Raw genomic sequence first — 17,032 nt, 5'->3', positions numbered from 1 at the left:
GCAGTGAAAGTGAACCAAGAATGAATCTTGAAATCAAGAGGATCTTTCACCTTAGTGATCAAGTCAGAACAGGAGACTGCTATCTCTACCAAAACTACATAGAGATCAGAGTATATGGGTGTGTGTTGTCTCCATACAAGTTTCCAAAGTATGTTCCAATGAGAATTTTATCTTTGAAATATATTAGGAAAATGATGAATACGGATGAGTTTCATTTCATCTCAGGCAAGATAAAATCACAGTTTAAGCTTAAATCATAGGGTGGGTCATTCATTTGCAACACTAGATCAGCTGGCTCAGAGGCAGATGCCATACACAAATAGATGGGTTTTCAACCTAGCTTCACTTGGTCCTACGATCCATTCAATATTATTTCAGATTTATGGGTGGAGCTTAAGTCTACTCCTTATAATCACACACCTAGGCCTGAAATTGAGAAATTTAGAAATCAGGAACAATGGGAAGAGAATACTCTTCAAGAAGCAGAGGAAAAAGTCTTGCCTCCTTCTACTCATCCGACTCTAGTTTCTCAATCTAAGCTAAATCGTCTGCCACTACTACTACTACAAATTAAGGTCAAAAGGAGCCTATTAGAATCAATCTGGATGATCCACAGGTGTCTATAGGCACTAGGGAGCCTATAATTACTACTCCTTCTTCCTCTTCCACTTCACAAAATTTGCTAGAAATTACTCACTCTGTTGGTCCAATTGAAATAGAGGAGTCTAATGTTTTCACTAACTTTCTTGTGATCAAACAAAAGAATGAAGCTTTAAAAGCTAATGTATATGTGTAGTTCTGGAATCAGAATCAATGTAGGTTATTGAGAACATTTGAGAGTGAGAAGGGAAGAATGAAGATGGCCGTTCTACAGGCTCAAGTACCTTTTCCCAAGGGTTTTGCTGATTATAAGAAAACTATATTCTCATTTTATGCCAAACAAATTCATCCATTAAGAAAATGGACATGCATAGGTAGGCTGGTGAGATGTTGTTCTCAACCATGACCAACACTGCTATGGCATTCCCTAAGCTTAAAACTGCTCTATCAAATGTCTAGTCTCAATTGAAAATTGAGAAAATATCATCTCTGCCCAAGGATAATAGGGTTAAGTTATTGGAGGACTTAGTCATTAAAATAGGATATGACCCTACCGATGTAAAATAACCAAAAGATATAATCAGAAGAAAGAACAAAGATATTGCAGTAATGAGAAAATAGTTGAATGCCTTCTACAGAGGACCCCTGGACTAAGGAAATAGCAAAGACTGAACAACATAAGGAAGAAATTCTCATACTAATAACAGAGTAAAATGTATAGATTAAATCCATGGAGGAACAAATTGAGAAGTTGCTTAAAGAAAAAGAGAAATTTACTCAATTATCTGTAGCCCCCATCACAACTATTCTATTACATATTCATTAGCCATAGGGGAATCTGCATGGACAAAAGAGGATTTGAATGAAATCTCACAGGAACTCATTCATAAAAATCAAGAGAATGAGAGGCTCCATAAGAAATTTTATAGTTTGGAAGCACAAAAAATAAAAAATGACAGTTTTTATGTTGAGGAAATGTAGAAAACACACAGCTTGAATAGAAGGATCGGAGAATTGCAAAGTCAGTCACTAATGGCACAAACCTTGGCCCAAGCCAAGGAAAGAATTTGGTAAAAAATTAGTCAAGCCATAACTAGAATATGGCCATCCATTTAGATCATTTTCGAGCAGGAGGAACTCATCAACAAATATCAAGTAGCCATTGATGAAGGGAAACAATTGCTTAAAGATAAACCTAGTGAGGCTACTGATATGATCAGAGTTCTTAATTCAAAGAGCAGGTCGGAGTTGGAGCAGATACATATTTTAGACAAAACAAAAACCATTTTGGAGATCAAAAAGGTTGTCCAAAATAAGAACTTGATGACACAACTTGAAAAAAATGTCAATTATTAAGGACCTATGTTCAAATATTTCACTTTAATCTTAATTTACGCAATCATAGAGGATTGCCAGGATTAGTGGCTCCAAATGATAGTCTTATTAGTTTAGAAGATTTCTTCCATAAACTTTACAGCAAAGCAACTGACAAATCAAGTTTTGCAGGCATAAAAGGGCATAGGGAAGCAAGCATTGGAAGCATTCGATTTTGACTTGACCATTAAGTATGAAATAAAACATCTTTCTATAAATAAGCCCACTTTTGAGAAATATACAGAAGTAGATGAAGCCTACAGGAAGTTGGTGAATGTCACCATACCAAGTGAAGAAATATAGGATCATTTCTATCAAATAATTGAGTAACTTTCATTTTCAACCAACACAGCTCGGCAACACTTTTTGGGGACCAGTCATCAACAAATTCCTAAAAGATAGTGCCACCACTTAGCAGTTTTTAATTTCCCATTATTCTGTACAATTTTCATAATATTTTGTAAGAAATATCTATAGCAGATATTTAGTTTTGTATAACTAACTCCTCATTCGAGTTATTATGAGTTGAAACCTTGTATGAACATTGAAAACATAATTGTACCTGAGATGGAGAATTGCAAAGCTAATGAAAGGATCTTGAATTTGCCTACTATAGTTCTATCTTCTTCTAGGTTTTCACATGTGTTTATTTCATTATGTATTGCTTCATATATTGAATTCTTTATGTAGAGAACTGGGTAAGATCATACTGAGTATTAGTCAGTCTTAAATCCCCTGTGAAGTTATCAGCAATAACTAGGGACTAGCTTATAATACAATTTGTTATTACAAACTCCCCTATATCAATTAATTGTCGCATAAATCTACATTCGTTTGAATATATTTTGTTCTACAGGAAATGTTGTTTTCATTTATTCTTTGCTTATAACCAATTAAATATTAGGTTTGAATATTTAGCAATTTATACCATTACATATTCTGCTATTCATTCACTTTAAATCAATTAACTATAGCTAGACAAATAACAGCCCTTTCATCTAGTTGAGTAATTGTTAAGGCTTAAGAACCTATTTTAAATAATTCATATCATTGGTCATCCATAAAATTTAAAACCAACAAAAATATTTTAGATGCTCTGGGATGAATAACTGACCTAAAGTCATCTTAGACGACAAGAGAGTCGATGGTGACTATCGTAGGTAGGAGACAGAGATGGAGATTATTGGGTCAATGCAGCAATGACCATGATTACACAAGATGATTTAAATGGAGTATGTCATTGAGTTGTGCCAATTCATCCATGTGGTTCCTTGCATGCTACAAGGAACTAAATGAATATCAGAGCCTCTGGGACAGGATATTTCTTCACAGAAAGGACAAGAGCCTTGTTGGAGTGTGTAGGTTGACTAAGATTTAATTCTCAGCACAGAGAATCACATAGTGACCCATTCTCTAAATTGATTTTTGAGTGGCTGGGGAGGACAAAATTCTCAGAAGCCCATGCTTCACATTTAGTATGATTACAGTAGCAGAATTCAAGAAAGAGATGCAACAGAAGGATGAATATGCCATGTAGGAGTACACTTGGGAAGTGTGAATAGTAGAGTGATGGCTGAAAGGGACTCCATAGTTCTTTGTGTGACAATGAAATAAAACCTAGGATTGCAGTTAAGCAAAGGTGGGAAAGCAACATTGTGGCCAGTGAGTTCAAAGGAGAGGTATGTGTGTGTGCATTGCTGAGGGAAGACTGAGTGAGCGTAAGCTACAGAGAAAGGAAGAGAGTGCCTTTGCAAAGGAAAAAGGCCCAGAGTGTGCTAAGACTACTGTGTGAGGCCGAGAAAGCCTGTGGAATAAGAAATGAGGTTGAGTGCATTGAGTGTTATAGTGTGGCGCCAAGAGAGCTTGTGAAAAAATAGAGGGTTGAGAGAAGAAGGACGATGTTGCATTAGGGAAAGCAGTTTTAGGGTTGTGTATGAATGACTATTGTTGAGTAAAATAGTGGGATGCTACAGAGTGAGTAGAGGGCATAGTGCAACATGGGATATGTAGAGGAAACATATTTTAGGAGAACATAAATGATATCAGGCACAATAGCTACCATGTACATTGAGCAGTGAGTTTCATTTTGAGTGTGTGTTGGAGCATGCATGGAGGAAGTTGGTGCTTCCATCTCCAGTGGGTGTATGAGAAGTCTTAGGGGTTGGTTCCTCCTACAAGTTGGTGCTTGCATAGATCGAAGGAGTTGCGAGTTTGTGTTTGCAACAAATACATGAAGTTGGTGCTTCAATTGGTGCTTCTGGTAGGTTGATCACGTGTTTGCATAAGGAGTGAGTTGGTGCTTCCTACTAGTGGACGCTAGTAAACAATCAAAGTAGTTGGTGCTTCTTGTGAGTGGTGGCTCACAAACATATTAATGTAATAAAGTAGGTTCTCTAATTTTTTCATCAACAACAACAACAAGCTTTGGTGGTTTTTTCCTGAAATGGTTTCCACATTAAACCTTTGTGTCATATTTGTGATTCTCATGATGTGTATTCTTCTGTTGATTCATATGGTTACTGTTATGGTTTTGTTATTGGTTTCTCTCATTTAGTGGATGCCAAGTTTGAATGAGTAACGAAAAATCTATATAAAAGTTTGAATTAGCCTTAATATTCATTCACTCCCCCTTGCCTCTCAGTATTAACATTGCTTCCAACAATTATTCTTGGACATTTGATAAATCAACGCTCCTCATGTGTTTCATGACATCTGCTTAACTACCTCTTGTGGATCTCTTAACACTGGTGATGCGTCTGTTTACTAACACCTGTAGGTTTTGGTGTAACGACAATTGTGATTCTAAGAAGCGGTATCCGAGACAAAGGTCCCGAGTTCGAATCACACCTAGTTCGAATTGGGAGTGAGATTAATGGACATTGGATAAACTAGCACTCCATGTGTGTTTCATGACATGTGCTTGACCGCCTCTTGTGGATCCGTTAAGTCTCGCGATGCATCCATTTACTAACACCTGAAGGATTTTGGTGTAACAACAATCGTAATTTTAATATTGTTAGGAAACTTTAACAAAGATGGGTTAAAAAGAAAATCAAAATATATGCAAGTTAAAGGAAAATTTTCATTAAGAGTTTAAGTGTGTATATATCATAGAAGACTCTGAATAAGGTGAAATTAAGTGAGAAAAGTATCTTGATAAAATATTGTTACATTACTCTTACCAATACTCTTATTTTCTTCGGTATGTAGAATCCTCCTACCGTCACAACCTCTACAGATTCGTGAGGCAGACCTAGCCGTGCGGGTGGGTATAATCGGAGAGTCTCTTTCACCACATAGTAGAGGTATTTCATGCTTGCCAAATCCGACTCCTTTACCCTACCATGTTTTCCAACGACCGATTCAATTTCTTCCTGCAATCGCGTCATTGCATTGGGATGTCTGAGCAGCTCACTAATTGCCCATTCAAACGTAGTGGATGTCGACTCCAGGCAACCCACGAACATGTCTTACACACAAACACATACAAATCCAATTAATGCAAAATGATGATGGACTGAAGTTCAAGAATGAGGATGTCAAATAATATAAAAAAGCAGAATCCCAAGATATGTACAATCACAAGGGCCTTGATGGTTTCCCGTGTGATATTGGTGTCCGCCTCGGCCATTCGGAGCAACACATCCACGAAGTCTTGAACGCGAGGCTCTCCGTCTGCGCTTTTCTAGAAATTGAAATGATTGAGATTAACATGCTCATTTATCATTCTCTCGACGAATCCATCGAATGTTTTACGGAGCTTCTTGAGGCGTTGATTGATACCTTTCAAATCAAGCCAATCCAAATACGAAATGAAGTCTCCAATATTGAACTCTCCAACCGCAGCTGTCATCTCTACCATCAGATCCTTGAACCCTTTGAATTCGCCACCCAAATCATCGTCACTAAATTTTCTCCCCGCCAATATCCGCAAAATTATATTGGAGTTGACAGTAGTGACGGCCTTGCTCACATTCACGCTCACTATTCCGCTCTTACTCTCCTCCCATATTGATTGGACCATGGCAGACACCTCTTCCTCTCGCACATGCCTAAAGGTCTCGATTCTTTTGGCAGTCAGGAGTTCTAATACGCATATTTTTCTCACATGCCTCCAGTGATCTCCGTACGGAGAGAACCCCACATCTTTACAATTGTAGAACATTAATCTCCCAGCAGCGATTGGTGGTCGGCTGGCAAAGATCAAATCATGAGTTTTGAGAAACTGTTTTGCTGTCGTAGAAGAAGAAACTACGACTGCAGGGACGGAGCCCAAGCGGAGAAACAAAATGGGACCATATTTGTGAGCAAGGGCTTTAAGATTACAGTGAGCAGGCAGTTTCAATTGGTGCAGATTTCCGATGATGGGCCATGCACGGGGGCCTGGTGGCAATGTGGCAGTAACCCTTCTCTTGTGCAATAACCATATGAAGAAGAAAGGGGAGAACATACAAAGAATGTCTATTGTTAATGTTAATGCAGGCAAAGCTAGAGACAGAGGCAAACTATGAAAACCGATATCGTGCACACCCTTTATTGTTGGGGATTTTTCTGTCAAAATCCCAAAAAAAATATAAACTGCCACAGAGACAATACTCTGATGCTGCTACAGATACAATACTCTGATGCTGCCACAGGATCTTTAACACAGCGGAATTTTAAAAGATTGTTTCTGAGAACAGAGTATAACATGCATAAAATGGATTTGTATTAAAAAGAACTTGGTACAAAATTCATCCTCTTTCACTCAGAGGGATTCACCAGAAAGAAATATAGTGCTATTCTATTCATTCATTTCCCTTTACATTCAGTATGCTACGCTGCTGCCTATTACAAACATTCACTTGCGCTGCTGCCTATTACAAACATTCACTTGCGCTGCTACGCTTTTGCACGCACTCACTCTCTCTGTGGACTTCTGAGCTCTACTACTTTTTCTTTTTTTACACAACTACATAAAAACTGATTACATACAAAACTTGAGCGAATTAATGAATGAGGATGGAGACCCATGCTGTGAGCTGCTCGAGGCTGTCCTTCTTGTCCTCGACTGAGTTTCATATTTACTGTGGTGGCTGAGAAATTCAATGTGAAAGAGTTGGATTGCAACCTATTTCCTTCTTCAGCCATACTAAGAATTGAATGCAGTCGCCTACTGCTGTACTGCTTCACGTCAGCTCTTAACTAGCTCCGCGCCAATTCTCTGTTTCTCCTCATATTTGAAAATATATGAAAATCACTGCAAAACACACAAAGTTTCCTTTTGACGGACTTCAAAAGTTAAACCATTATGCTTCGGAAACCCATCGGGTCCGGGCTTCATCGCATAGCACTCATATAAAAGATTGTGTACCCATGGTTTCCCCGATTGCGATATGCCGATCGCGCTATGGGCCGATACCTCCGATCATATATATATATATATATATATATGCCTGAAATACATTAAAACACGAAAAAGAGCCGCTTACGGAACTGAAATAATATTAAACAAAATTTTGAATACTCGTCAGGTCCGGGTTATCGGGTCACAACATAACCCATGAAAAGCCTGCCATATTGAAAATGCTGATAGCGATACACCGATGCGATATCGGCAATCGCTCATTGCAACCTTTAAATGCATTTTTGTAAGTCCTCCACTGCGACTTCGCCGATGCGATATCGGCGATCGCTCATCGGCGATATTTCTTATCACTGCCACTGCCTACCTGCAATTTGGTTTTTCTCATAATATTGGAGTGTTTATGCCTCCCGATCCTTGGTAACTTTCCGGCGCTATTTTGGTAGGAATGCAAGCGCTCGGTCATTAGCTTAGTGCTGCTGCACGCCTCAACTGTTGCACAGTTGAAATTACATTTTCAACACTCCCCTTTAATTTCAACTGTTGGGCATTCAATCATACCCAAACACTTCCTCAAAAATTCAAAGCTTTTCTGATCCAATGGCTTTGTCAAAATGTCTGCTACCTGTTCCTGAGTCCTGCAATGTTGTAAACTGATTTCTCCATTGCTTACCAATTCTCTGATATAATGAAACCTTGTATCAATGTGTTTCGTTCGTTTGTGAAACACAGAATTCTTGGACAAGGCAATAGCAGAGCTATTGTCACAATAAATCACTGTTGCTTTTGCCTGCTCTTGGCCTAAGCTCCTCAACATTCTTCTCATCCACACTACTTGACATGCTGCTGCTGTAGCTGCCACGTACTCTGCTTCTGTTGTGGACAATGCCACAATTGGCTGTTTCTTGGAAGCCCATGAAATGGCTCCTGAACCCATATGAAAAGCATAACCAGAAGTGCTTTTCCGATCATCCACACTTCTAGCCCAATCGCTATCGGTGTAGCCAACTAAATCTGAATTTTCTGAAAAAGTATATAAAATGCCAAACCTCTTTGTACCTTTGACATACCTCAGAATTCTTTTTGCTTCCTGCCAGTGTGCCTCTTTTGGCCTCAAAATGAATCTGGAAATCAAACTAACAGCAAACATTATGTCAGGCCTAGTTGCAGTTAAATACATAAGACTGCCAACTATGCTCTTATATAAGCTAGGATCAAAATCCTTGCTGCTGTCCTCTTTGCTGAGTTTTAATCCCATTACCGTGGGAGTGTTTGCTGCTTTGCATTCTTGCATATTAAACCTGCTCAACACTTCATTTACATATCTTGCCTGAGAGATAAAAATTCCATTTTCATTTTGATTTACTTCTATCCCTAAGAAGTATCTCAGCAAGCCCATGTCAGTCATCTCAAACTCTTCTTTCATGACTGATTTAAAATTTTCAATGAGGTAGTCATCATTACCTGTAAAAATCACATCATCAACATACAAGACAACTATTAAAATCTTACCATCCTTTTCTTTGATGTAGACAGTGGGTTCTCCCTCACATTTGTCAAATTCATTTTCCAGTAGATAGGAATCTATTCTACTGTACCACGCTCTTGGCGCTTGCTTCAGCCCATAAAGAGCTTTCTTCAATTTGCAAACTTTGTGTTCTTGGCCTTTCTTCTCATAGCCTAGAGGCTGCTCAATATATACCTCCTCCTTTAACACTCCATTTAGGAATGCCGACTTCACATCCATTTGGTAGACTTTCCATTTGCTTTGTGCTGCTATGGATAGCACTGCTCTCACGGTTTCCATTCTTGCAACCGGTGTGAAAGTCTCCTCATAATCTCTCCCATATTGCTGCTTGTATCCCTTGAAAACCAGCCCTGCCTTGTGCCTTTCTATCTTGCCTTCAGCATTGCACTTGGTCTTGTAGACCCATTTAACTCCTATGACCTCTTTACCTTTTGGTAGCTCTACCAAATCCCATGTCTTGTTTCTTTCTATGGCATTCATCTCCTCATCCATAGCTTCTATCCATTTCTTATCTTTAATAGCATCTTCGAAATGAATAGGGTCTTCAACATGACAATACAAGGAAAATAAGGAATTCATTCCTTCATTATAAATGTCACTTAAGTTTCTGAATTTCTTACCTCTTTCACTTGGTGTGCAAATGCTTGAAGATGCACTTGAATCTCCTCCTTGTGGTGTGCTTGGAGAAGCACTCTCATTTCTCCTCAAGGGTGTTCCTTGCTGTCCTTGTGTTGGCGCTGTTGTTTGGGGACGTATTTCAGCCACCTCTTCATCATCTTCATCATGAGACAAACAGTTTTTAACATTAACTGTTTTCTCTATGCTTCCATCCCAAGCTTCCTCCTCAATGAACTAAACATCTCTGGTCACAAAGAATTTCTTGGTGGATGGGATATACAGCCTGTAAGCTTTGGACTCCTCACTGTATCCAATGAAGATACATTTCTCCCCTTTGCTGTCCAACGTCCTCCTTAGCTGGTCGGGAATGTGTGCATAGGCCACACATCCAAAAACTTTCATGTGGGTGACTACTTGCTTTCTCCCACTCCATGCTTCTTCCGGCACTTTGTTCATCACAGCTTTTGTAGGACACCTGTTCAAAATATATACTGCACAGTTTACAGCTTCAGCCTAATAATCATTTGGCAAATGCTTTTCCTTCAACATGCTCCTCGCCATATCCATAATGGTCCTGTTCTTCCTTTCAGCAACTCCATTTTGCTGTGGGGTGTACCTAGTTGTAAACTGTTTATGAATTCCATTTTCTCTGCAAAACCGTAGGAATTCCTTGGAGATATACTCACCTCCTTTGTCTGTTCTCAAGACTTTAATACGCAGCCCACTTTGATTTTCCACAAGTGCTTTGAAATTCCGGAATTTTTCAAACACTTCACTTTTATTCTTCAAGAAATAAACCCAAGCTTTTCTTGTAAAATCATCAATAAATGTTAGAAAATATTGGCTGCTTTCTAAAGATTGATTTTGCATCCGTCCACATAAGTCTGAGTGGACAATCTCTAAGGGTGCTTTTGCCCTTATGCTTTTCGCGCTTGGAAAACTTTCTCTGTGTTGTTTTCCCAATATGCAGCCTTCACAAAGGCTGTCCGGTTTCTCTATCAATGGCAATCCTCTTACCATTCCTTTTTTGCTCAACAAGTTAAGACCTCCAAAGTTGAGATGTCCAAATCTCAAGTGCCACAACCAATTTTCATCCTTTGGCACACTTTGGAGAGCCTCTTGGGAAACTGTTGCAGTTACTTCTTTGTTTTTCAATTCTGCTCTTATTCTGAGAGGGAACATCCTGTTCCTTGTCATCTTCACTTCAGCAATGCATCTTTTGCTGGGTGCTATATCCATGATGGTGCATACATCATTCTCAAAGAAAACATTGTAACCTTTTTGGACAAGTTGTCCAATACTCAAAAGATTACATCTCATTCCAGGAACATAATAGACATCTGCTATGGTTTTCTTTTCACCTTGCTTTGTAAATATTTTAACTTCTCCTTTACCCATAATAGAAATTTTGCTATCAGTCCCAAGTGTGACTTGTGACTTCACACTTTGATATAAAGCAGAAAACAAAGCTATGTTTCCTGTCATATGGTTGCTGCAACCGGAGTCTAGAAACCATATATCTTCACTGTTTGTTTCAGCCATATTACAAGCTAACAGTACATTATCTTGGCTGATATTTTCTCTAGTAATATTTACATTAGATCTATTATTCACATCATGCTGCTTCTTCCTACATTCACTGGCATAATGCCCATATTTTTTACAATAATAACATTGGACATTGGGTTTTTCATACCTTTGTCCTTGAGCATGATTTTGTCCTCCTTGTTGGCTGCTGCCTTGACCTTGGTTCTGATTTGGATTGCTGCCTCTTCCTTGAGCATTCGCTGGACTGTTCCTTCCACCTCTGTTCTGGCTTCTGCCTCTTCCTCTCTTTTTTCCTCTGCCTTGACCTCTTCCTCTTCCAAAGGACATCTGAGTCTTGAAGGCTTGCTCTAGAGATGAGTTTTCATTTCTACTCAACCTCTGCTCATGTGTGATCAATGATGCATGAAGCTCATCAACTGAAAATTTTGAGAGATCCTTTGTCTCTTCTATGGTGGTGACAATCACATGGAACCTTGAGGGTAGGCACCTCAATAGTTTCTCCACAATCCTCCTTTCTTCAAGTATCTCTCCATGAGATCTTATTTGTGTGACCAGGCCAATTACATGAGTGAAGAATGAGTCAATATTGTCTGACTCCTTCATGTTCAGATTCTCAAAATCTTTCCTCAGCAACTCTAGCTTTGTTGTTTTCACTTTCTCCATGCCTTGATAGGCTGTTTTAAGAGTTTGCCATGCTTCTTTGGATGTCTTAGATGCTGCTAACCTTGGAAACACGCTTCCATGCACTGCCTGATACAAGAAGAAGAGGGATTTTGAGTCCTTCTTCTTGTGGCTCTTTAACAGATCCTTCTCTCCCTGAGTTAATGCATTAAACTCATTTTCATCTGCTGGTTGTTCAAAACCATCTTCAACTATTTCCCATAAGTCTTGGGAAGCAAACAAGGCTTTCATTGTTATTTCCCAATAGTCATAGTTTTTACCATCAAATAATGGGAGCTGCATACCCATGCTATTGCTGGTGCTGGTGCCAGCCATTCTTGCACTACTTGACTATGTATTAAAAATCACTGAAAAATACCTTGGATTCTTTTGCCTGAGTCTTCACACTGCTGGAGAAGTTGCTGCAGTAAGAATCCTTCCTTCAGCTTCTTTGAACCCTTCAAAGAGCCTAAACTTGCTCTGATACCACTGTTGGGGATTTTTCTGTCAAAATCCCAAAAACAATATAAACTGCCACAGAGACAATACTCTGATGCTGCTACAGAGACAATACTCTGATGCTGCCATAGGATCTTTAACACAGCGGAAGTTTAAAAGATTGTTTCTGAGAACAGAGTATAACATGCATAAAAGGGATTTGTATTAAAAAGAACTTGGTACAAAATTCATCCTCTTTCACTCAGAGGGATTCACCAGAAAGAAATACAGTGCTATTCTATTCATTCATTTCCCATTACATTCAGTATGCTACGCTGCTGCGTATTACAAACATTCACTTGCGCTGCTGCGCTTTTGCACGCACTCACTCTCTCTGCGGACTTCTGAGCTCTACTACTTTTTTTTTTTTTACACAACTACATAAAAACTGATTACATACAAAATTTGAGCGAATTAATGAATGAGGATGGAGACCCATGCTGTGAGCTGCTCGAGGCTGTCCTTCTTGTCCTCGACTGAGTTTCATATTTACTGTGGTGGCTGAGAAATTCAATGTGAAAGAGTTGGATTGCAACCTGTTTCCTTCTTCGGCCATACTAAGAATTGAATGCAGTCGCCTACTGCTGTACTGCTTCACGTCCGCTCTTAACTAGCTCCGCGCCAATTCTCTGTTTCTCCTCATATTTGAAAATATATGAAAAGCACTGCAGAACACATAAAGTTTCCTTTTGACGGACTTCAAAAGTTAAACCATTATGCTTCGGAAACCCATCGGGTTCGGGCTTCATCACATAGCACTAATATAAAAGATTGTGTACCCATGGTTTCCCCAATTGTGATATGCCGATTGTGCTATGGGCCGATATCTCCGATCATATATATATATATATATATATATGCCTGAAATACATTAAAACATGAAAAAGAGCCGCTTACGGAACTGAAATAATATTAAACAAAATTTTGAATACCCGTCGGGTCCGAGTTATCGGGTCACAACATAACCCATGAAAAGCCTGCCATATTGAAAATGTCGATAGTGATACGCCGATGCGATATCGGCGATCGCTCATCGCAACCTTTAAATGCATCTTTGTAAGTCCTCCACTGCGACTTCGCCGATGCGATATCGGCGATCGCTCATCGGCGATATTTCTTATCGCTGCCACTGCCTGCTTGCGATTTGGTTTTTCTCATAATATTGGAGTGTTTATGCCTCCCGATCCTTGGTAACTTTCTAGCGTTGTTTTGGTAGGAATGCAAGCGCTGGGTCATTAGCTTAGTGCTGCTGCACGCCTCAACTGTTGCACAGCTGAAATTACATTTTCAAAATTTGTAAGTAGTGCACTTGCTCTATGTTTGGAAAGGAAGCTGCTCTCCTCTTCTCTTTAAAGCCGTCAATATGTAATTCAATAAACTACCGCAGTTGAAGTGGTAGTTTAGTGGGTCAGTGTGGAATTTAGGTTTTTTTTTTTTAAATATATTTCATAATGGACTGGAGTTGTTTTTAGTATGATTTTTTTGATTTTCTTGTGTTGGAATTTGACTCAAAGAAAAATTGAAATGAAATTTGTATTTGTGTTATTTAAATTTATTTTTTGAACCAAAAAACTGAAAACAACTCCTTTATTATTTTACACATCGAATATCTCATTTCTTAATCTGCACATCGAATATCTCATTCATCAGTGTATGATATAAAAATAAAAACAGAACATCAAATGTGTCATTCATCCGCATACAGTATAAAAATAAATAAAAGCAGAAACATCAAATGCGTCATTCATCCGCGTACGATATAAAAATAAAAATCCAGTTTTCTTAAAACAAGGTTTTGGATGTCGATGTTGACAATAATGATGACGACAATATATTTATATTAATATAAGATAGCTAATGATGACAATGGTTATGTTTAATATTCCTTTGATGGTCATGATGATCACAGCGATATCCCTTTGATGATCATGATGACGACGATGACAATCAAAATGATGGTTTGGAGATTTCTGTGGATATTCCTTTGATGATCATAATGATGATGATGACAATCAAAATGATGGTTTGGAGATTTCTGTGGTGTGGTTTTTGAGGTTCTCAATTCAGATATTCCACAGTCTTCATTTTTACGTTGTCGAAGTTTCAAGTCTAGAACAAGACTCATCATCATTAGGAAGAGGAGGAGGACAATGATGATGGCAATACATGTTTATTAGTATAAGCTTGCTAATGATGATGGTGATTATGTTTAATATTCCTTTGATTATCATGATGAATATGATGACAACGAAAATGATTAGAACATTCCCATATAAAAGGCCAAATTTGATGTTCTAAATTTCAACCCTTTACAACTTGATAACAACGTTTGATGTGGAGTTTGGTGGCATTTGAATCTGTTCGTTGCAAGTCCATTATGTTTACATTTCCAAATCCTATGATATCCTAATATCCATCAACTATACAAAAAAAAATCCAAATCCTAATAGAAAATGTTTCCATCTAAATGTCCACGAGAGCACTACTACATGTAGGGGGGTTTTAAGACAATTTTCAAGCCAATTTCTTAACTTGAGACAAAAAGAAACTTGTGTATTGTCTTAAATATTATCTTTAATTTGGTGTCTCAAAATTAGTGTCTCAAAATTATTGCCTTAAAAAATTTTCTATATAAAGACAATATAGAACACATATTATTATTGTGTATAAAGACACACAAATTATTGTCTCTTGAGAGATAATTTTATTTGTCTCTCTAGAGAAAATTTTGTTTGTCTCTCTAGAGACGCTTCCATTTTGTCTCTTTAGAGATAATTACATTTTTGTCTCTTAAGGGACAATAGCTGAGATTAAAAGCATATTGTCTCTATAGAGACTATATGTCCATAATTCCGACTATTAGAGACAATATGAAAAAATATTTTTAAAAAATAAACAAAATCATTTTAAATGTTCTTTTAAGGTGGTTTCATCATTCAATGTTCCCAAATAATGATTTTAATTACCTTAAATCTTTTTTCTTAATGGAAAAAAACAAACAGTTCCAATTTTTTAAAAGCTAACACCAAATTCATTTTAAATCTATATGAAAAAACAATTTCAAAACTTAACAATTCTAGAAAGCAACCTTGAAAATAATAAGGCAACACACTTATATTTGTTGAAAATACATTCATATCATTGAATTTGAACATGCAAGATCCTCATTTGGAACTCCATTTCATGATATTTTATGAGGGAAAAGAAAAACGTTCAAGATTTCTCCATCCTACAAGAGAGTTTACTCTCTCACATATAAATCCAAAAGCTTGAATCACATTAAATGGTGGAAAATTGAATTTATATCCAACGGTTAGCTCCACATTTTCAATTCCTATATATTATTCGAATTGGCTTCCTTGATAACAAAACATTGTAATAATGTATATGCATTCAAATCTACAATTGATTGGCAATCCTGTCCTGATGAAGGTTTTAAAAAATATGGAAAATTGACACAAGTCCTTGCAACATGATATAGGCCAATTCTCAATCTATTGGTGACCTACAAATTTATCACCTCCATTACTTGATCCAGATTTCAACAGGAACGCAACAAATTATAGATATAACCATAAATCCAAAGATGTAGTAGAAATAACACTTCATTTCATTAATATCAAATACTGAAATATGCTTACAAACATAATGGAAATAAGAATAGCTCGGGCGATGGTAGCTTATCTCTAAAAAGAGATATGGTGGCTACATGCCTCTGAACTCTGTTACAATGAGTCTCCAAGGCGTATTTATTATTTAGAAACAATGGAAAATGTTAAACATCCAAAAACCTAACCCTAGGAGATGACGTGCCAAACTATGGGCCCCGTTTGGGTAAATTAGTACACCAACTTCTCAGGGTCGTAACTTGGGCATATGATCTCCATTTGACATGCAAAATACCTCGTTAGAAAGATTTGTCAGAGGACTACAACTTTTGAGTGAGCTCCAGAAGTTCAAGACTCGAAAAAATGCCAAAAATAGTAAATTGTGCTACAAATAAGGAAACTTAAAAACTAAAAGAAATAATGGTGGGGGTCCAAGTGGAAAAGGCAGGTGGCCGCCAATATCCACCTGGATCATTCCTCCCCTGTTAGGAAGCAATGGTCCCCATTGCGTTGAGTTCCTCAATAAGATGAGGAAACTTCTACTGAAATTGGTCCCTGGTGAGCTACTTGCCCTGGTGAAGGAGTTGGACTGCTTTGCCAACTTGATATAGTTTGATCCTTTGTTGTCAGGTGTTCTTGATCTATTTGTCCATGATCTGATCAGTTGTGGCTTGTTCCATGCAATATGGATTTAACTTTGTAGGTGTGAGCTGTTCTACAATGTTTCATGTGTCTAGCTATGGTGGTAAGTATGGTCAAAGGCAGTCCACATGGAACACTAGGTGCAAGCCAATGAATGGGGGGATGTTGAGCTCAAATGCATTGTCTCCCACAGCCTTGGTAATGGTGTAAGGACCATATCAAAGTGGTTTGAGTTTCTGATAGGCTCCAGTGATGTGCTCCTGTTGCAAATGCAATTACACTTTGTCGCGCAGTTGAAACTTGTATGGCACCCGATGTTGATCATGTCGCTACTTGTACTTGGCATTTGATTTCTCCAGAATGTCGTGAACCTGCTTACAGATATGTTGGATGTGCTCAATGAATTTGTTTGCCTTATCGGTTTCCAACTAGACATGAACCCAATCTGTCAGAGTAGCTGCAAATGGATGGCCACATCAGTGGGACATAGTGGCTGGAATCCCAAGCCCACCTGAAAAGGGTTTTGGTCAGTCGAGCTGTGGAGAGCCTGGTTATAACTGTTCTGGACATAGGGGAGGCTCTCATCCCATGTGCATGGATACTTTGAGTTGC

General features: G+C 38.2%; 1 protein-coding gene across 1 annotated transcript; it reads right to left on the bottom strand.

Moving 5' to 3' along the window:
* Positions 1–5,141: 5,141 nt before the first annotated feature.
* Positions 5,142–7,104, bottom strand: LOC149252135 (cytochrome P450 750A1-like). Its single transcript, XM_089454084.1, has 4 exons — positions 6,984–7,104; positions 5,758–6,525; positions 5,552–5,659; positions 5,142–5,443 (listed from the first exon to the last, which is right to left on the bottom strand). The coding sequence occupies exons 1-4, from the start codon at positions 7,102–7,104 to the stop codon at positions 5,142–5,144; spliced, it is 1,299 nt and encodes a 432-aa protein (XP_089310210.1).
* Positions 7,105–17,032: the final 9,928 nt, after the last annotated feature.

The sequence above is a fragment of the Pinus tabuliformis genome, chromosome 7, assembly GCF_031772625.1.
Source record: "Pinus tabuliformis cultivar Carrire ecotype Pingquan chromosome 7, CPIR1, whole genome shotgun sequence".
Lineage (NCBI taxonomy): Eukaryota > Viridiplantae > Streptophyta > Pinopsida > Pinales > Pinaceae > Pinus > Pinus tabuliformis.
The sequence above is the reverse complement of the archived record's forward strand: the minus strand, read 5'-3'. Positions and strand labels throughout refer to the sequence as shown.